The 22,673-nt window shown below is 40.6% G+C and overlaps 1 protein-coding gene and 1 pseudogene across 1 annotated transcript; one reads left to right on the top strand and one right to left on the bottom strand.

The window, feature by feature from the left end:
• Positions 1-13,543: 13,543 nt before the first annotated feature.
• On the bottom strand, positions 13,544-14,090 carry LOC125534682 (alpha-amylase/trypsin inhibitor-like; annotated as a pseudogene).
• Positions 14,091-17,129: 3,039 nt separating this feature from the next.
• LOC147982778 (uncharacterized) lies at positions 17,130-18,848 on the top strand. The gene is made up of 3 exons (XM_087539344.1): positions 17,130-17,544; positions 17,648-17,788; positions 18,110-18,848. The coding sequence occupies exons 1-3, from the start codon at positions 17,464-17,466 to the stop codon at positions 18,644-18,646; spliced, it is 759 nt and encodes a 252-aa protein (XP_087395470.1). The 5' UTR covers positions 17,130-17,463; the 3' UTR covers positions 18,647-18,848.
• The last annotated feature ends 3,825 nt before the right edge of the window (positions 18,849-22,673 follow it).

The raw sequence follows: 22,673 nt of genomic DNA on the forward strand, positions 1-22,673 counted from the left end.
TGGCCAAGCCCACAAAAGTAGTTTCGCCACCAAAACTGTATTTTTTTTCTACCATATGCACTCAAATGTTTTGCATTCCCTTGGGATTTTGGTGGATATGAGCATAATTAATGTCTGTTTAACTGAATTTCTCTAATACTGTTTCATACAAAAAATGTCCCGCGGGAAGAAAATAAATTTTCAAATATTGAAGTCAATAGAAAGTGTCGTTGTGGGCCTCTAATTGACAAGCATACATATTATTATTTTTCGCAGTACAAAAAAGATGCTGAACATGGTCCACCTTCTTAGGTTTATTGGGCATGATGACCAGCAAGGTGAACAAGGTGGCGCGCACCACCACCGCCTCGCGCAAGGAAACGTCAAGCCTGCAAAGGTAGTTTCATTGCCGAAACTGCATTTTTTGTCTACCATATGCACTAAAATGTTTTGCATTTCTCTTGGGATTTTGGTGGATTTGAACTAAACGTCCGTTTTAACTGAATCATGCTTTAGAGCCAATAGGAGAAAATCAGCAGCTTCAGGCCCTTGGTTAGTGTTGATGATTTATTCGGATGCAGGATGTTTTGAAAAGACCCTTGGTCATTACTCATTAGTTGTTGTCTCCATTGCTATTTTACTGTATGATGAAATAATCATGGATCTTGTAAAATACTTGGTAATTACGTGTCTCAGTTCTTAATTTAGTGTTTGGAAGTAACCAGGGATACAAAATTATCATTACATATTTTTTCCATTCTTTATTTATCATAGGAGGAAATCCACCCACCTTTTCCGATTTGTGAAAGTTTAAGATGATTTTGGACAAATCAAGCTTAAAGAATATATCTTGCAAGTTCGATAACTGTCAATACATCTTGATATTTTTGATTTTGGACTTGGGCTTTGTCGATTGGAAAAAATAGTTGATCCAAACAAACACCATGTAGTCTTATGGACGTATGAGCCATCTCACTGTATGTGGAGCTTTTCTCTTGCGCCCAACTACTTTATTTTAGCTCTGTCACTGTGATCTCCAATTTCGTTCCCAGGTGTACCATTACTATGGTCACGGTCTTGCAAATGCTTCATGTGTAGCTTTTCAGCGCAAATTAGTTATTTTGATTGCTACATGCATATTGTTGAAATATTGGTGCGTTGAAAAGATATGGGTGGAATTAACAAACTGACTAGACATATGAAACAAATTAATGATGCATTGTCAGATCCTCTTGCTTTTGCTAATTTGAACAAGGTAATATTAAAGATTTATTACAATCTTCCGTTTCGTTGTTTTAGCTGAGTCACTTATCATTAATACTATTGCACAAAATGTGCAGGATTAACCAAAGGAGGAACTTGAAGAATTGGAGGTAGCAGTGTGTGTCTTGTAAACAAGCAAGCAATTCTCCCTGCTCCACAGAAAGCTACAGCTGAAGATGAAGAACTTGCTACACTACAAGCTGAAACTTCGCTATGACCAGGGTAATGTTTGATCTTCTGTTAGATCGATTTGTAAAGTTTACTGTATATTTGCTGATTTCACATGATTAATTCACTGGTGCACATTGAATACATACACAAGTGAAGTTTCACATACGATTGTAATACTCGCTCCATCCCAAAATTCTTGTCTTAGATTTGTCTAAATATGGATGTATCAATTCACGTTTTAGTATTAGATACTTCCATATCTAGACAAATCTAAGACAAGAATTTTGGGACGGAGGGAGTATTAGTCAAGACGTGCATTGCACATGCACATTTACTAGTACATTGCTAAAAGTGCACTTCTATTTGCAGGTGACTACGAAGAGGATTGAGAAAGAAAATAGTAGTACAAACTTACAAAATACTCTTTTACAGAGATCTAGTCCTAATAAGACTCAAGGTGGAAGGCTAATTGTTATTTCTCCAAATGCGCTCATACAAGCTGCAACAAAGAATTCTCAAATGTTTGAAGCAATGGTAAGTCACAACATTGCTTTCTCTTCATGATCACCTGCATTTTATATTTACGTCATTGGCCTTCCTAATTAACTAGCTGCTTCTTCTTTTTCACCATGTGTTGTTACTGCATCGAGTCAGAACTTACAGAAAACAAATATGTGCCAGCTAGGGACATGAACTTAACTGAAACTATAGATTGAGTCACAACTTAAATCAATAGCTGAAGCTTTTAGTACATGTACTTGTGCTTATGCTTTAGACATTTACACTTGTAAAACTGTTCTGATCCCTCAGTTACATGCCTGCTGACACAGTATTACTCCAGTTAGTCTAGCAATAGTTCTTTTTAACAATGGGTCTGGAAAAATTGTATGGCGTATGTTATGTTGGACTCATTAAATAGAACTATTTTTTTATTTCTTGATTGCAGGATCCAAAGAACTAGATCGACTGGACTCTAGATCATGGGCAATTTAGTCTTGGCACTTAATTAGGATGGCTAAATTACATTTGATTTTCATTTGATGGATATTTGCTATGAGAATTATGAATTTTATGAATCTACATATTATACGTATGGTTTTGAATATTGTAATTGAATTCCTCTATATTTTTTTACGATTGCAATAGGATATTACCACAACGCACTTTTGGTTGCCACATGTTAGCACCACGAAAATTTTATATTGTCGCAATAGTTTCTCGCTACAAACAGTTCACCCGTTGTGATATCTATTTATCACCACCAAAACTAGTATATTGCAATCTCCTGTTACGACAACTGGAATATTTGTTGCCATAACTTAATGCCACAAGTGTAGCGGTTCGTAGCAAAATGCCTAATGCCACGAAAGTAAGGATTGTTGCCATAGTTTATTGCAACAATTGACTATTGCCACGGAAGAGTATGCGCCACGAAACAAACATCGTTGGCATAGGGTGTTGCCACAAATGTCTATCGTCCGCGAGCTACTAGTCGCCATGATTTGTTACATGTTGCATTAAACCTATCTCCACAAAGCAAATTGTGGCATCAGGTGAGTGTTGCCACGGGAAAACATGTGGCAACTTCCCACATGGTTGTTGCAGTAGCACACTTTATTGTCACAATTGCTTTTTTGTGGCAATAACCTATTACCATGTGTCCAGTCGCAACGGCTGCCAACGAATGTTGTTTCGTGGCAATAGGTACTTATCGCCACAAATCAGCATGTATTGCGACGAACAATTTTGTTGCAATAGACCCGAATCATTGTAGTGGTTGTAGTGGGAGTATCATAAGTAGTATCATGCATGCCAACTAGACGTTTTGGATGATGTGGCACACAATTAAATGAGGAAATAGAGGATGTAGTATCATATCATGATACCGTATCATATTAAATGCTCCGCTAGTTTGTGTCATGCATGACAATTAATAAGGCAATCTAAGATACTAACTTATGATACTCTGCATTACGGAGATAGTATCACACACTAGTATCATATGCATGATACTAGTATATGACACTCCCCATTACAACCAGCCTAAAAAAAGCAACCAAAATCCCATGTAGCATTGGCACGGGATTCTTCCACCTGTCCGGATTCTACGCATCATGGGGGACTGAGCCTAATTGTCCAAAAGAGAAATGAAAATGCTACATCTACGGGAATTAGGCTCAGTCCCCACGATGCGCCGATTCCGCAATTAGGCTCAGCGCTGGCGGTGAGCGTTGTCGCGTATCTTCCACTTCGGTTCCTCTCGTCCGCATCCTCGCTCAGGTATGTTCTTATGCCCCAAAAGTTGATCTCTTCATCTTATCACAAAAAAAGTTGATCTCCTCATCCACCGGTTGTTGTGCCTCTTAGATGACATATATTATCGTCTGAATTGTCCCTTTTACTCCTTCCAGTTCGTTCTGAGTTAAGTATTCCTTCCACTTATGTCATGCTAATGGGATCATCAGCACCGGCAGCCCCTTTCTTCCAGTTTTTCCCCACTGCTCTTGTTAGGAAGGGTTTGGATAAAGTCCAGTCACAATGGCTCATTGGTAGGTGTTTTTTATTTGTTTGGTCCTAGGTGCCCTCGTTGGACTATTCATGCTTTCAAACGTTTGGACTGTTCGTGCTGAAAAACATTCAAAACTACCATACATAGGTCTCTCATTTTTCCTAAAAATAGCACCGGTCTGTACAAATGATGCAAATTTTACCACTAGGAAATGAGATAACAAAAGTTAGGTACTACTACTTGTTGTGAATAAAATTTTGGGTTTACCTCTATGTGTGTGCCACTCCCTAAAATTGCACACAGTAATTGACAGATTATATTATGTCTGCAGTTGTCTCTCAAACTGAATATGTTGCCAGGAAATTGTTCAAACAATTCCTGTTCTGCTAATTCTTCATACAGTAACGTACATCAACCCATTAACTTAAAAACTTCTGCTAATGACTTTTGATTTTGTATTAACAGGTACATCCGTTTCGCAATGTATCAAACATATCTTTTGTTTCAATAATAGGGAAGTATCCTTGCTTCTTATCATGAATAATGGTGCAGAAAACAAACATAACCATGCTTACTGTTGTTCTGTTCACACCACCTTGAGTTCTTAGTTCGAGCTAATCAGTTTAATTCCATAGCGTTGTGTGTGTGTGTGTGTGGAGAGAGAGAGAGAGAGAGAGAGAGAGAGAGAGAGAGAGCTTGTAATTCTATGCATTTCAGGGGCTTAATTCATGACTATGTGTGTGCACTATCTTTCAAGCTTCAAGATGCATGCACCACAATGTGTGTTTTGTACTCTAAATTCCTTCTCATTGACTCCTAAAGCATTTTATCATGACTCTACAATGTAACATTTAAGATAGGCAGGCGTGGTAACGCGTGCCTTTATGTTCTAGTCAATTACAATGGTACGTGGAGACAGAGGATTCTGTATGGTCTGCATCGACTACAATGGTACTTTGCGGCGGGTGTGGGTGTACATTGCGAAGAATGGGACCAAGCTTACCATCGTCATCCACAACTGGTCGTTGGACCCCCCCAAAGGTCTGTATGGTCTGGATCGACTGCAATGGTACTCTGCGGCGAGTGTGGGTGTACATTGCGAAGAATGGGACCAAGATTACCATCGTCATCCACAACTGGTCATTGGACCCCCCAAAGGTTTTAGTCGGCAATAAGGCATACTTGGCTACTCGGAGTCTACCGGCATATAATACTATCTCAGCCTCGTACACATGCGAATCATGATGGTAAAGATTCTCAGTGATGACACCAACCCCAACAAGTGTTTCCAGGTGGAATTTATGGATGGCTATTGCCTAGTCGTGCCCTGTCGGCCTGGCCCTCGGGTTTTTCATCGGCTACTTTTACATTAGGAAAAAGTGGAAGAAGGTCCAGGATGGGACCATGAATCTTAGGAGAATCCCGATGCGGCCCAAGGATCTCGACTATAAGGAACCAAGAAAAAGGACAAAAACTTGAACAATAAGGGCAAGCCAGAACAGGGCGCGACCGTGCTCGATAAATATGGCCAGAGCATGAATATGGCCAACAAGTAGTTCTTAGGAGTTAACACCAAGGGAAAGGAAAAATCCTCCCACACTCAGCTTGATCAGTCGCCTACGTGCAGTGGCTGACATATGTGCTAGCCAGGGGCAATGCGCCCCCATCCCCCCTTAATAGTCGTTACCAAACAAAAAACATGTTGTATTGTTACATGCCCATGAGACAACTACATGCAACAACAAATTATGGCACACCAGGGGGACTATTGCCCCCCCTCCCCACCCCAAACAAACACACACACATAGACACGCGCGCGCACACACACACACACACTCACACACACACAGAGAGAGAGAGAGAGACACACACACACACACATCCCCGGTACATCTTCATCACAAAACCCTATCAATGGGTTTGCAGCCGTCGAGTTAGATACGGCGACGAAGCCGTAAGATATCGATGACAACCACGTTGCGCTTTGCATGAATGATATGCTCACGACCATCCTCAGCCCATTCAGGTATACAACTCATGGTACGCGACTAAGAACAACTATAAGTTCATCACTAACAGTCGTCAAATCTAAACATCGATACTGAGATTCAAGCAACACAGAAAACAAATTTTTCTTCATCAAAACAGCTAATAATATTTGGTGACAAAAACCATTTCCAAATCAAATGAGGTAGCTCAAATACCAACGAATACACCTTTTTCATTTGATCGTGATCTTAGTAGCTCAAGTATTCACGTTTTCCTTTGAATCTTGATGGCTCCGTCCTAGTTTATTGGTCCCCTTGTATTTAGGGCAATACTTTGACAATGATTTTCAGTAATAAAATACAAATTATACATAGCAAAAATAATGTTATCGGAAACTATATTCAAATACGAATCCAACGGTATAATTTTTTATGACATGCATTAACATTTTGCTAGTTAAATTTATGGTTAAAATTTGGCATAAAATAGGACTAAAAACCTAGGATGGAGGTAGGGTAGGCTATGCATTTTATTACCCGGTCAATTGAGGATCTGAAAGTGGCCATCGCTGCTTGAAAATATCAAATGTGTGTCCTTGATTTCATCAGACGTATCACTAGTGCGACAAGCTAATACTAAGTGGATTGGCTGGTTCGCAATACCTTTTGGTGAATTTCAAAGCTTTGGATCTTAGGGCAGCGCAAAGCCTGGGAATCAGTAAGCTAATTGTCCTTGTTTGCCACTAACCTAATTGGTGGTGGCAGGTTGTCGGAGGATCTGCCCAAATCGGACAGGCGAATTTGCAGCCACCTCCTCATTCCGTGTGCTAGCACTAATCAAACCATGAAGTACTGGTAGCACGGCGCTACCCACAAACGTCACATTGCAAACTTTATTTTAGACAAACATGACGAACGTAAAAATTTGCTAATTGTTCATGTTGGAAAAACATGACGGAGACACAGTAGGTGAACTAGATGGAACGGCAGCGGTCCTTTCTCGTCTACTTGTTCATGTTGCTTCACATTCCAACAAGTGTTGAGTTTGAGACATTAAAAGGGGCTGACTCCAACCCTCCATCGACCGATGACCAGCTGCAATGCATGTACGCAATGGGCAGTGCATTCATGCAGATGCATAGGATGCTCCTCCTCCAACACGTGGTTGCCATGCATGTTACTACCACTTTGTGATTAGTAAACCGGCCATGCATTCGTGCGTCGATCTATTTACGACGTATTACAGTATAAATTCATTCATTTTGCTCTGTGTGTAGATCATATTGAAATCTCTAAAAAAACTTACATTTAGAGACGGAGGGATAGTAGTTTACTGCCCCCATCGAATCGAAATCACGAACCTTGAAATTGAGACGGAGCATCGAGTCTGAAGTTGGTGTAGGTGTTCGATCAAGATACTAACGAGTGAGAGGACGGTACCCCATCCCTGGGCTGATCTGAGCAACTGTTTGTTTGAAGCCCATGGCCGGCATCACATAGCTCATGTGGCTAGCTTGACCGTCCGACCGTGCTATCAACCTGGAACGTATGTTCGGTAGGGCACGGCTATGCATCACCTATTGCGAGTCCGAAGGCGGTCTCGCCTCAATGGCGCACTCTCGTTGGTACTATCAGGCCGGTCTAAGTAGCTTCTTGCAGGTTAGTTATTTTTTCTTCTTGTGTTCATATTTTTGAAACAAAAGTTCTAAATACATATATTCCAATACTTTAAAATTATTTGAAAAAAATAACGAATTCATAAATTGTTATCACAACATAAAAATTGTTAGCTAAGTTTAAAAAATTATTGATAGCATTAAAATAGAAGTTTCGTAAATTTAAAAAGGTTCAAATGTATCCAAAAAATATACATTATATTTTTAAAAAATATACAAGGTAGGAAAAAGTTTATGTAAATGAAATCAAATATTTTGTACTATTAAAGAAAATATTACATTAAAAAATGCTCCCACGTTTAAACAATGTTCCCGCATTTAATAAAATTACATACAATCTAAAAATATGTTTGAATTGTTTTAGAAACCTTTTTGTATCATTCAAAAAATTATATGGATGTGTATTTAAATTTTTTAGCACTATTTGAAAAATCAAAAACAGATATCTTACCTTTTCTTAATCATTTATTTAGAAAATATTGCATGTGTAGAATTATTTTTAAGAAGTATACGAGAAATGTGAAATTTGTATGAAAAAAGTACAGATCAAAACATATGTTGGATTCCTTTGTTTAACCATGTATTTAAACATGCATAAAAAATTATTCCTGATGTATATGATTTTTTTTACAATGGGGATAAAAAAGTAGACATATGTCGAGAAAAGAAAAAGAAAATACAGCTCAGAAAAAGGAAAAGGAAACCCGCAGAAAACTGATGCAACAGAAAAAAAAACTGATAAGGAGAGAGAAATCTCCGAAATCACCAATTAAGGAGTACTCGTTGCAAAGATCACTCCAATGCCCCTAGTTGCGACAAGTGGCGCACATGCAGCGCGTCACTTGTCTCAACCTGAGAGTTTTCTCTTTTTTCATAGATCCGTTTATTCAAAACATTTTATCCTTCAAACCGTGCGTCTAAATCTCGAACCGCTTTCATCATTGGATTCCTCGTGTCGAGATCTTCAAAAATAGATCCCATGTTGATGGGTTTTGACGAAACTTTTTTCACAAAAAAAAACCGAATGAAAAAATCTAACCGGGAGCACGGATATTTTTTCCTTTCCGAAAGAGGCACGCCCGTGGCTTTCACGAAATCACAATCGTGTCTCTCGCGGAAGCAAAATCGTGACTCTCGCGGAAGAAAAAAACGAAAACGCGTTTTTTCGTTTTCGAGGAGACACAGCCGTGACTCTCGTGAAAGCACAACCGTGACTCTTGCGGAAGCAAAACCGTGACTCTCATGAAAAAAACATGTTTTTTTCTTTTCCGAGAGGCACGACCGTGACTCTCGCGAAAGCACAACCATGCTTTTCCCAGAAGCAAAACCATGACTCTCGCGAAAGAAAAACAAAACAGAAAACGCGTTTTTTTCGTTTCCGAGAGACACGGCCGTGACTCTCGCGAAAGCATACCCGTGCCTCTCGCGGAAGCAAAACCATGACTCTCGCGAAAGAAAAAAAAACAAAAAACGTGTTTTTTTCATTTTCGAGAGGCACGGCCGTGACTCTTGCGAAAGCAAAACCGTGCCTCTCGCGGAGGCAAAACCTTTTTTTCGTTTTCGAGAGGCACGGCCGTGACTCTCGCGAAAGCAAAACCGTGCCTATCGCGGAAGCAAAACCGTGACTCTCATGAAAGGGGGAAAAAAGAAAACGCATTTTTTCGCGCAATATCTATTTTTTCAATTTTTTTATTGAAAAGCTAAGGAAGACCGGAGGAAAACCAAAACGTCGAAAAAAACTGGAAAAAAGCCGAAAATGCGTGCGGAAAAATAAAAATAAAACAAAATCCGAAGGAAGCGCTCAGAATGCGACACATGGTGAATGGTTGAGAGCGTGCCAAGTGGCAATGGTCGTTGTGAGGCTCCCAAAAGACCGCTGGTTAACTAGTTGCTCTCAGAAAACTCAAGTCAGAGGTGCTACAGTAGTGGGCCGGCATACTCCCTCGCGCACAGAGATGAGACCGAGTTATCTCTTGGTATGGGCGAGAAATAGCACAGGCGGTTCGAGAATGCCTAATTGACGCTCAATGCGGTCAAGTGTTGACTAGACGCACAAGGGTTGCTGACATCAGCCGGCACATGTACCAGCCGATTCCCTTCCATCGTGTGATTTCTTTGGGTTCTGTTCTTTTTCCTTCTTTTCTTGCTATATATATTCCTAAATTTTCAAATTACCTACAGAGAAATAAACCACGGATTTAAAAAATGTTAATGCAGGGTGATTTTTGCTAGTGTAGTTTAAATATATGTTTGATAGCATAAAAATAAAATGTTCGTAGCATTTATAAATATTAAAATATTTAAAATAATGTCCATTATGTTTTTTAAAATGTCTATAGAAGGTAATTTGTTTTGTTTAATTCATAAAAACTATCACGTAATATTCAGAATATATTTTACATCTGGGAAAATTCCCACATTAAAATAATATACGTTAAATTTCAAAACATATTATATACTCGCTCCGTTCCTAAATATAAGTCTTTTTAGGGATTTTGGTACAAACTACATTCCTATGTATATAGAATTTTTTTAGAGTGTAGATTCACTCGTTTTGCTCCGTATGTCCTCCATATTCGAATCTCTAAAGAGACTTATCTTTAGGAATGGAGGGATTACAATGTAAAAAAAAATGATTGCATTGTTTAAAAAAGTATTTACGATCATTCAAACAATAATGTTTGGACGTGTATTTGAAAAATGTTTAACTATATTCAGAAAAACTTCTAAATACTTAAAAAAGGAAAATAATTTATATATATAATATTAACTTGATTTTTTTACATGTATATTGGAAATGTGTATAAAAAAGTACATATCAAAAAAATATTTGATTGTTTTTGTTTATTATGTATTGAAAATGTTAAATGTACTGCCTAACTCCCTCCGCCCAGAAAAAACTTGAGCTACCGACGCTACAGTAGTGGATCCCTCTTGGTACGAGAGGGAAAAGCATTGGCGGTTTAACAATGCCTAATTGGCACTCAATGCGTCCATGTGCTGAGCAGATGCACAAGGGTCGCTAGCACGAGCCGGCTCATGTACCAACCGATTTTCCCTTCAATAGTGTGATTCGTCTGGGTTCTGTTTTTTGTTCTTTCATTTTTTGTATTTTTATAAAATTTTAGAAGTGTTTTCGGGGTTTCTCCTATTTAGACGCATGATCCTCTCATCGGGAAGTAGGTAACTTATATGGCTAGCTTGACAAACGCACCATGCTATCGACCTAGAATGCGAATGCCTGTTCGGGAAGGGCACGACTATGTATCGCATGTTGCTACGAGTCCAAAGGAGGTGTCGCCTCAATGTTGCGTTTTCTTTACTATTATTCGGCTGGTACAACTAGCTCCATGCAGGTAAGTTTTTATTGTACTTGCAAGAATTATTATTATACATATATTCCACAATCTTTATATTACTAAAGAAATATAGAAAACCACGAATTCGAAAAACGTTAAAGTAGTGTAAATATTTTGTTAGTATAGTTAAAAAATGTTTTTGGCAATAAAATAAAATTTTCATACCATTTTAAAAATGCTTTGAATTTCATATATATATATATATATATGTGAAATGTAAAAATCTGTTTATTTAATTAAACATAGACTTTTTTACTTTTGAAAAAATTATATTACATTTTTATAAAAATGCTCCCACACCTAGAATAATGTACTTTACAATTAAAAATGTTATATACAATGTAAAAAATGCTTGTATTGTTTAAAAATGTTCATATCATTCAACAAAATAATGTTTAGACGTATATTTGAAAATGTATAAAATTTAACCAAAAACTTTGAAACCATATATTTGCCAAAAAAATCTATTCAGAAAATATGAAATGTGTATATTGTTTTTAGATGTACGCAAGAAATATGTATGAAAAGATTAAACATCAAAATAAATGTTTGAATTCTATTAATCTACTTGTGAAATTTTAAACATGTATAAAAAATGTTCCTCATGTATACAAACAATTTACAAAGTTTATGAACAAGTAGACCTGTGTGGGAGAAAATGAAATGAAAAACTGGAAACTTTATAGCATCTTACAGAAGCCTTTCTAGCCGCCGCCGGCTCCTCCTCCTCCTCCACAAAAAAGTTAGGGTTTCTGCCTCCCGCCGAGGCAGCCGTAGGTCTGCCTCCTCTGCGGTGGCCCTAGGGCCATGGGGGCGCGGTGAATCTCGGCAAGGGCCGGCGGGAGGGCTCTATTTTTTGTCGTTTCTTTCATCTTTGCTAGGGTTTGTGTCCTGCTCAGGAAGACGAGACGTGCGGCGGCTCCTAAAGATGGAATAAAGATCTCCCCGCCTAGCCCCCGTTCCGGTGGTGCGTCTAGCACCGTTGGTGGCGTGTGAAGGTGTGTCTCCGACGGATCTATCTTTGATGGATTTGCTCAGATCTCGTCATTGTTCCTCTATGTTCGTGTGTCTTTGGATTGGATCTTTCTGATCTACGTTATTCTTCATCTGCGGCGGTTGCTGTTCTGGTGCACTGGTCCTATGGGGCCTTAGCACGATGACTTTCCGACTATCTACTACAACAATTTGTGTCCGGCTCCGGCGATGGAGAGGCGATGACGGCGGCGCGTCTTCGGCTCGCTTCAGTACTGGTAGTCGTTGCTAGATGGTCTACGGATCTGAATGTAATTTCTATTATTTCTGGTATTCGTTGTACTGCCATGATTGAAGATGAATAGATCAAAACTTTTTCCGCAAAAAACTGAAATCAAAAACAGGAAAAAACTAAAGAAAACCCATGCAATGGAAATATCCCTATAAGAAGAACATAGAGGAAAACACTCGATCCAGAGGAGGCCAAAATAGTGGGTTGGCCCACTCCCTCGCTCCTACAGGCGAGACCGAGTTACGTCACGGCATGGGCGAGAAATAGCACTGGTGGTTCGACAGTGCCTAATTGACGGTCAGACTCACAAGGGTCGCTAGCATGATCCAGCCAATTTTCCATCGATCGCGTTATTCGTTTGGGTTCTTTTTTGTTTCTTTTTTTCTTCTATGTTTTTTAATGTTTACAAATTTCAAAAATGTTCTTTATTTTTGTTTTTCTGCTACTTATAGACATGGGGCTCTCATCGGGAGTGGGTATCTTCTGATTTCTCTAGCGTTTTTTTTTCTTCTACTAATTTTCATCGTGTTTTCTCAGGTTTCCTTTTCCCTTTTTTAGTTTTCTTTATTTTCTCTAAGAAAAGGTCAAGAACATTTCCAAAAAAATGGAAAAATTAAATTCATAAATATTTTATAGAAGTAATTCATGAACGTTTATATATATATATATATATATATATATATATATATGAATATAATCTTTAAAATACAATGAATTTTTTTGAGTTCACAACATTGTTTGGACTCCCTAATTTTTTAAAATCTAGCAGATATGATGCATATTTGTCATACTACCAACAGTTTTGTGAGGCAAGGGACACAATTCATGAACATTTTTTGAAATTCATAAATTCTAGCAACAATTTTTTTCTGGAATTAATAAATACCAGTAGTAGTTTTGTAAGGCAAGCTCACTACCAGAAACTCAAATTTTTCTGTGTGCCAAATGATTGTCATGTCGGCCCCGCAACCTGCCTCCAGTAAAATTGATTATGCTCTCGGTACTCAGCCAACAGGAATACTACCTCCGTTTCAGTTTACAAGTCCTACGCGTATACCTAGGTTGGCAATTTTATCACCTTAATATAAACTATACAACACAAAAATTATACGGTTTGAAAATAAAACATCTGAAGTTTATATTGATATATTTTTTGTAATATATGACTTATATTAGGTTGGTCAAATTGACGACCTAGGGGCACGCGCATGCCCTGTAAACTGAGAGAGAGGTAATAAGAAATGTGACACTCACGTGCCCGCCGCCAAAAACCGCTTATTCATCATGAACTTGATGCAGCAGGCTCGTTTGATTCACTGTAGGTAGCAAAACACCGAAATTTTTGAACCCACGAGGATTCTACTATATATTCATGCGCAATTTACACGCTTATTCATGAACCATCCGTCATTCCGTCACATGCTTAACTACACATCTAGCACACCGTCGGCGAGACGGGCATCATTGCTAGGAGGGAGGCCGCAGTACGGGCCGCCAGTGATGGTCTTCAGGTTGCACGTCTCCGGCTTGACGAGAGACATGGTGAACTCCCACAGGTCCTTTCTAGTGCACCCCTCAGGAACGCCCTCCAAGCGGAGCATCCCTTGCATGAAGTCCTCCATCGCGGTGCATCGGCATTCTTCCGAGACGGCTTCCAGCTCCCGACAGCACGGATCCTTGGAGGCCACTTTGCCCGGCGTGGTCTGCTGGGTGTCTTTGCAGGTCTGCTGGACCACGTACGCGCGGCAGCTTGGGAGTGGCTTGGGCGGGATGCCCACCCCTGGTCTGCACGCGATGGTGGCTGCGGCGGCGGCGGCGGTGGCGAGGATGGAGATTGGAGAGCAGGACTAGGGCCGAGAGGAGGACATGGTTGGATGCCATTTTTGATAGTTGGTGGAGCTAGACATATTGCATTGCATGTATATATACGCGTGGTATTGCCAGTAACCTTTATAAATAAAGGCAACTAAAAAACAGTAACCGTTATTAAGACTGGAGTGTCTTGTGGGAGAGATTTTGGATGATGTGTATGACATCGATGAAGTGGAGTGTCTTGATTAATTTGCTGGAACATATTTGGCGGGGAATGCAATTAGTTGGGTTTTGCCTTTTGCGTGCAAGTAAGGGAGGATTTGTAACCGCTGGAGTCTTAACTTTATGCTCCGTCTATTTCTGTAGTGATCTCTACTCTTACTTAAAGTGAACTTTCAGTTGGTCCATGTGTGTATGGCTTTTGCCTTCTCAAACCAACAACGGATTTTTTTTTCTGCAGCGAGCAAACACACGAGCATTGTTCCACTTCCATCACGGTCAATTACTAACTACACTAGTGCTAATAAACGTCTTGCATTATGGGACGGATGTAGTACATAAATAACTTGTAAAAAATATCTCGAGACATCCAGTGGAAGTACTTCTATTATGAGCACGAGTGTCCAGCTAAATCCTTGATCACTTCACGACAAGGGTGGACGTCCTTATCTCTGCAAGTCACCGTGCAATTATTTTAATTTCTTGCTTCCATTTGTGCACATTCTTTTCTAAATGATAGCATGCAAGACACACTTGTACGTAATAAGAACACATTTCATACAGGTAAAACTCCCTATCCCAAAAGGTATATTGGCCCATAGCTACCGGTCGCTTATGTGAAGGGTAGAACACACGATTATCAACCCATGTGAGATGTGACCACATCGCAAACGTGTATGCGCCACGAACCGTTTGCGGTGAGGGACTATACACCCTCATTTCCATACAACCCAGACACACATTCATATACAACCCAGAGACACATCTATACAACTCAGAAACATGTCCAACGTATATATGCCAAAGTCTTAGATTGCAGTATATATATATATATAACCGCATACCCTTTTGGCATCTCCACAAAATGAGCCCTCCTTGCATCTCCAAGATGCAGGGCCTATGAGCACCTGTAAGAAGTGGACTTTAACATTAGAGAATTTTTTACAGTAAAAAGAAGATCTTTTTACAGTACATCGTACTGCCTATTTTAAGTTGTAGTATTAAGTTGATCCAATGATCGAGATAGACCAGCTTAGAGTTTGGTTGAGGACAACTTCGTAGTTTGGTTGAAGACCAGACTAATATTCTGGTCTTTTTGGCTAATTGGGGATGGATTTGTGTCCACGAATCCATGATGGATTTAGTGCCTCCGATCAATCAAGGAAGAAAATGTCATGCATCAAAATGGCAATTTTCCCCGTGGGGGCGGGTATCCGTGGGGATTTACCCGCTAAGAAGCGGCGATGGGGATCAAAATCCCCCCATGGGTATAACGGGGCGGGGATGGGGGGCAAACCGGCTCCATGGATACCTGGGACCCCACCTGTCAGTCAAACATTCAATTGAATATATAAAGAAGAAACCCTAAGTCGCTCACCTCTCCACTCCTTTCCTCCCCGTTCCCCCGACCCGCAGCCGCCTCCACTCCTCCTCTCGACCTCTCCCCATTCCCCTGATCTAGCCGCCTCCTCTCCCCAAGTCCCCATCACTAGATCCACCACCACCGGCGGCGGGCGGCATCGGCCGACGCCTCATCCGGCCGCCCTTCCCTTAATCCCGTCGCCCTCTCCCGCTCCTCGCCTCCTCGCGACATCGCCTTGTCGTCCTTCGCATCAAGGCACCAGTCGGCACCTCATCAGGTCTCGTCGCCGTCTCCTGGTCCTCGCCTCCTCGCGACCCGGCCTCCTCTTTGCTGTTCACTGAAGAAAATGGGCACACTTATCACCGCTTTTAATTCGTGATGAAATTGGTACATCAGGACGACATCCTTGAGCTTTGCAAAAATAACACTGGCAATTTCAACAGGAGAAAATCTCACTCCATGGATTTGGACGCAAGCTTCTCCTCTCCCCCCTTCAACGATGCTGAAATGGACTCTTTTCCTCATTCCTTGCACCCAGCAGTCATCAAATTGTTTTCCAATCAACTTTTTTATATTGAAGACAACATCGGATGGTTGTCTAGACATCCTGCGCTTTGCAAGTTCTCCAACTGCGACACATTTGCCAAGACCTTCCAAACGCTGCAGGGCCAACGCATATCGTTCACTAATTTCTGGCTCTATTGAAGTAACATAAGATGGAGTGCAATGCCCACCTTCACTGTCGATAACCTCCGGTACCTGAAACAAGAGAGTAAATAAGGGGATTAGAACATAATTAATGGCATTACTTTTTTATTAGCTCTGGTGTGCACATTAATTTCAAGATTTCCCTAACTAAACAAGTAAATATATTTCTGAAAACAAACACAGAAAGAGCATTGTAATTGCCAAGTTAGACGCAATGTAAACTGTACTACGATTCGGCCTGCTTGTATATTCAATCAGAAAGTGAAAGCAAACACATCAGGTAAGCATCATCGACGACTCTGAGAAGCCTTGTGTAAGAACCTTGCATACTTCACACAAGGACTTCATTTTTACTATAATAACCTAGGCATACCTTCCATCATTAACTTTCATCAAGTAGTCTTCCAAAAACATGAGGTTATTAAAACTAAACTGAACAAATATGAACGCGTTACTGTACAGCTTGCGTACCAAGGAATCTATGATCGCAACTCTTGAATTCTTGCATCCAAAGTCAATTCCAACTGTGACAACTTTTGGCAGCGCCGTACTGACAAACCAAGAGTTAAGTGTAAAGACACACCATGGAATCATGGATGCAAGAAATACAGGGGTTTAATTAGAGTGCACTGTGGAAAGTACCTGAGAGTTGTACATCCACGGATGTTATCCTGAAACAATATACGCGATACTGGTTAAGACATGTCAATACATACAGGGCCATAGAAACTAAAGAAGGCCTATGTACAGAATATGAACACCATATGTCATTTGTACAAGAAAGAAGTCATTTGCAGCAGAGTAAATTGCAAAAAACCACCACATTTGGGGACGCTAAAACAGAAAGCCACTAGGTTTTGTAATTTTTTCAAAAAACCACCACGTTTGCGCTGACAGTTTTCAAAAAACGCTGATCGCACGGTTTGGCGCGTCTGAGTGGAAAACTGACCGGTTGGGCCCGCTGTCAGGCGCCACGTGGCCAGGGGGAGACAGCGCCCGTGACGCGCGCCGTTAGACGGCGCCGCACCTGTCTTAACGAGCCGGCCCAACCCAGCCCGACCCGTTCGTCCATTCCCCTCTGTCTCGCCTTCTTCTCTGCCTGCCTCCGCCGCCGCCTCCGCTGTCCATTTGTCGCCGCCGGCCGCCGCAGCAATGGTGTCCTGGAAGGACGGCGAAACTAGTAGCGAAGATTCTGTGTCCCCCCTCTTCAACTCGCACGAGGAGGAGACCTATGTGAGTATCATTTCTCTTTGACTTAGGGTTAGGTTTTTCTTCGATTTGAGCTTAGTTTTCACGAATTTGAGTTGGGATATTGAGCACTGTTCCACTAATGTAGATCCCACAGACCATTGTTGACCCGGAGTGGTGCGGTATTGTTGCCGGAGGACCGATGTGCTGTCACAACCTTCATGTTCATAGGGCTGTTGTGTTTCAAGGAATCAACACTGGCCGTAGGTTTTATGGATGCGCTAATCAGGTTAGTTGCAGGTCCTCTTTGGTAGTCATAGATTATACAGATCCTTGTTTGGTGCTCAGTGAACTGAATATATATATTTTTGCCTGTTAACTGAATATAGTTCTGTATATAGTTTTGTGAAGATGTTGTTTTATCAGGTGTTTTGAGGAAAGAATGTGTCAATGCTTATCTGAATGTGTATGCTGTTAAATGAGCTAAGTTAACTGAATATATGTAGCTGTTAACTGAATATATGTAGCTGTTAACTGAATATGGGTGTTAACTGACTTATCTAAATCTGTGGTGCTGTTGTTAACTTTTGTTTTGTCTGAATTATTATAGGAAGGAGACAATTGTGGTCTGGTTCAATGGATTGACCCAGAATGGCCAGAACCCATGAAAAATGCACTACGCAAACTTTGGGACATGTATGAGCAGAGTAGCAAAGAGAATGATGCTAAAGAAAAGCTCATAGTCAAGCTTGGAGAAGAGAAGAAGCTAATCCAAGAGAAGCACCACAACCACATCAAAGAAACAAGCAATTTTTTTTCAACAATTCACAAGAATGTGATGAGGGAGAACTATCAGAAGATTATGCAGGATGGTGATGTAGAGAATGCTGTACTTCAAGCCCAGGAAGAGAAGGCTAAGCTTGAGAAAGACAATATTGAGCTGAGGACATCACTACAAGTCATTAAGCAGAGCAATGATGAACTTGTTAGCAATTGGAAGAAACATGTAGCAGATGAAGGTCTTCAACAGATTGAACAGATGAAGAAGGAGAAGAAAAAGTTAGAGTATATCATAGCTGATTTGCTGAAGGATGGGGAGGCAAACAAGGTTAAGTTGAGGAAAATCAAAGAACTCTGTGATGAGTGATTATTAAGTTGATTATTATGTTGTTCCTGTGAGGCAAATCTGTTGTGAACTTGTTAGCAAATTATGTTGTTTCTGTTGAACTAAGTATCCTAATCTGTTGAACTAAGTATTCTAAAATGTTTCTGTTGGCACAATGTATGAGGCCAACAAGGTTGAACTATGCTGTTTCTGAACCTTAGTCATGTGATGTTTAGTTGTAATGGATTATTATGTCATATTTGAACACTAAGATGTTTGTTGGATGTGAGCATATGGATTTATGTTGATCATATGAACTGTGTTCTAGGTTTCTCATATTGATAGAGGAGCAAAAGTTTGTAATACTATTGTTAGGCTAGAGAGGTAGGTTCCTTTCGTCGACGGTTGTCGAGAGGCTACGATTAGGCTAGATAGGTAGGTTCCTTTCGTCGACGGTTGTCGAGAGGCTACGGTTAGGCTAGAGAGGTAGGTTCCTTTCGTCGACGGTTGTCGAGAGGCTACGGTTAGGCTAGATAGGTAGGTTACTAACCTAGCCTATCGACAACCGTCAACAAAATGAACCAACAACTTTATTGGCTAACCCAGCCTATCGACAACCGTCGACAAGATGAACCAACAACTTTATGGGCTAACCTAGCCTATCGACAACCGTCGACAAGATGAACCAACAACTTCATGGCTAACCATAGGCTAGAAGTTGACAAACAGCAAGTTATCATAACCCATGTAGACACTAAAATTAACTTGCCAACATATCAAGTTATCACAGCAAGTTCATCATATCAAGTTACCATAGCTTGCCAACATCACAGCAAGTACAAAATACAGCAAGTTTTGCCAACATCACAACAGTTTTGCCAACATCACAGCAGTTTTACCCAAAATACAGAATTAGTCTCTGAACTAATGGTCTAACTAATTGCCACTAGCATAGAAATAGTCTTTGAACTTGCTTGGCTTCTTCCTGACCCTTGTAGAACCAGAAGCACTAGCAGCAGCAGGCCTTGGAGGAGCAAATGAAGAAGTAGCGCCTCTTCTTGGAGCAGATGAGGAAGCACCTCTTCTTGGAGCAGATGAGGAAGCACCTCTTCCTGGAGCATATGAGGAAGCAACAGTTCTTCCAGCAGAAGCAGCAGCAGCTCTTGCACCAGAAGCTTCAGAGACTGCAGCTGTAGCTCTTGCACCAGATGATGATGCTGCTGCTTTTCTGGTACCACTAGCTGCACCAGTAGCTCTTGCACCAGATGATGATGCTGCTGCTTTTCTGGTACCACTAGCTGCAGCATTAGGTGTTGATGGAGGGGCAGTTCTTGTTTCCTACACATGTAAAGTATTTGCATTACTTTTATAGTACAAAACTAAACATTGCAAAGAAAACATGTCAAGGATTTGCATTGTAATACCTTGTGATTGTTCTTCCTAGCAGCAAGGGATGGCTTCAATTGATCACCACAGTTTGTGTATCTATGCCCTTGCTTCCCACAGTTGCTGCATGTGATGGTTCCAACTCTTGAAGTATCCTTGGGTTTTGGCACTTCAAATTGGCCCTTCCTTCTTTGATTTTGGTTTCTACCCTTTTTCTTATGGAACACAGGGGGATCTATGTCTCTAGTGTCTGTTCTTGTCCATAGGTCAGGTCCAGGAACTGGGTATATCATTGGCTTGTAAGCTTCTAGGTACATAGGCTTCTTAAAGAACTCATGGACAAAATCTTCTGGTTGTTGTTTTGACTTATAGATTGCACATACAGCATGGTTACATGGTACACCTCTCATGTCCCATTTTCTGCAACCACATGTCCACTCCTTCAAGTTCACAGCATATGATTTCTCACCACTATTCACTTGATATAGATCAGGCCCTGCCATCAACGCTCTGCAATTCCTAGCCCATTCCTTTGACTCCTCTAGCATCTCCATATATGTTGGGGTAATTGTCCATCTGGCTGATTCCCCTCCAGTTCTTTTTTCATTGAACTTCACCATTAATTTGGACCTAGCCCCTTCAACCATAGTTTTAATGGGTTTGCCCCTAATATCCAAGATCATCCTATTGAACACCTCACTTATGTTGTTGACTACTAAGTCAGTTTTACAAGTGGTATCCATAGCATATCTAGCCCATGTTTCTACAGGAATTTTCTTAAGCCAGACCCAAGCATCCTCACTTTCCTTTCTTATTTCTTCCATTGCCTCATCAAACCCATACTTTGTGTATGAATAAGCTGCTGCATCCATATATTGCTTAAGTTCTTCTCCTCTAAATCCAGCACTTTGGAAATTTGCATATATATGCCTTAAACAATATCTTTGAGGACAATTGGGAAATACTTGGTCAATGGCATTTAGCAGACCCTGGTTACATGTATGATACACCTAATTTAGATTGGTACATCTATGTTGTGCAATACACTACATCTATGTTATGCAATACACTACTAAGGAAACTAAAGAAACAGATATCAACATTACATACCTTCTGCCTGTCTGAAATTATTGTGTACTTTCCAAATTGTCCTGATTCTCCACCAAGAACTATCTTCAGTTGTGTTAAAAACCAACACCAAGTTGGTGTATCCTCCTTCTCTACAACTCCAAAGGCCAGAGGGTATATATTATTGTTTCCATCTCTGCCAGTTGCAGCTAAGATTTGTTGCCCTGTGTTTAGTTTCACAAAACACCCATCTAGACCTGAAACAAGTACTTCATAAGAGATGCAACAATGTATATGTGAGTGTAAAATTTCTGTAGAGAAAGACATACCTATGAATGGTCTACATCCTTTAAGAAAACCCCCCCTTTGGGCTGCAAGACAAATGAAGAGTCTATGAAATCTGGGATTTTTGCTGGGATGCTCTCTAACAACTCTAGTTGTTACAATGCATCTGCTACCAGGGTTTGTGTCCAAAACAGCTTGAAGATAGTCTCTAATCCTAGTGTACTGGGCTTCCTGATCACCCTGAACAACACTGAGAGCTTGCTGCCTTGCCCTGTATGCCATCATCTTACCAACCTCCACACCATACTTCTCCTTTGTCTTGTCTATGAGTGTCTGAATTCCTGCTTTAGGATCTGTCCTGAAGCATTCTTCAACTGCTTTGGCCACAAACCTAGCAGGAACCTTGCAGTTCTCACCACTTGGAGCACATGTATGCTCTAATTGCAGCTTCCTAATACATAATGTTTTTTCTTGCCCAACTACAGATGCACTCATGAGAAAGGGGAAACCTTTCTCCACACAATCAACAATGATCCTATCTTTGTTGTTTCTGTGGTAATGGAAGTTCCTTCTCTGTGTCACATGCAAGTTAACCAATGCTCTTCTGAATTGGTAAACATCAACAAAACACATGTGCCAGCAAATTTGTTCCTGTGGCATAAGCCTATTTTCATCATACCATATCCTGGCTTTCTTCTTTTTTGCCCTGGACTTTCTCCCAGATGAGGAACAATACAACACTACTTCTTCATCAGAATCATTTTGAAGTTCATCATCTATATCTTCATCAGATAAGGGAATATAGTCTGCCTCAAGGTTGGCCTTGGAACTGTAGTGTGATCTACTTGTTGGACCTCTTCTAACAGGTAATTTCTCCACTAGTGGTGCATCAACAAACCCCTCTACTTCATCCTCCTCCTCAGCCTCACAAAACATATCTTCTGGCTCTGAATCACCTTCATATACCCTCTTCCTCTTGAGATCTTTTAATTTCTGGTGCAAATCTGCATCATCACTCTGCTCCTCTTCCTCCTCTTCAGAGCTATCCACATCAATGTCCTCTGTCACCATCAACTCATCCTCTTCCATTCTTTCTTCTCCTTGTACTACTGGACTGTCATCTGCAAACTCTTTAAGAAAATCATCTAACTCTTTCACACCAGCTATGTCCCTTCCCTTTTTAACATTGCAACTCTCCTGAGTGAAGAGACATTGTCCATAGGAGTCCTCTGTGTGAACACTAACAACTGGAGCACATATATCTGCTTCATGTCCACTGGTCTGACTTTGGTAGAGCACACCTGCATCATCTATATTGTACACCTTTGGA

This window comes from Triticum urartu, chromosome 2A (assembly GCF_056163025.1).
Source record: "Triticum urartu cultivar PI428250 chromosome 2A, HENAU_Tu73, whole genome shotgun sequence".
Lineage (NCBI taxonomy): Eukaryota > Viridiplantae > Streptophyta > Magnoliopsida > Poales > Poaceae > Triticum > Triticum urartu.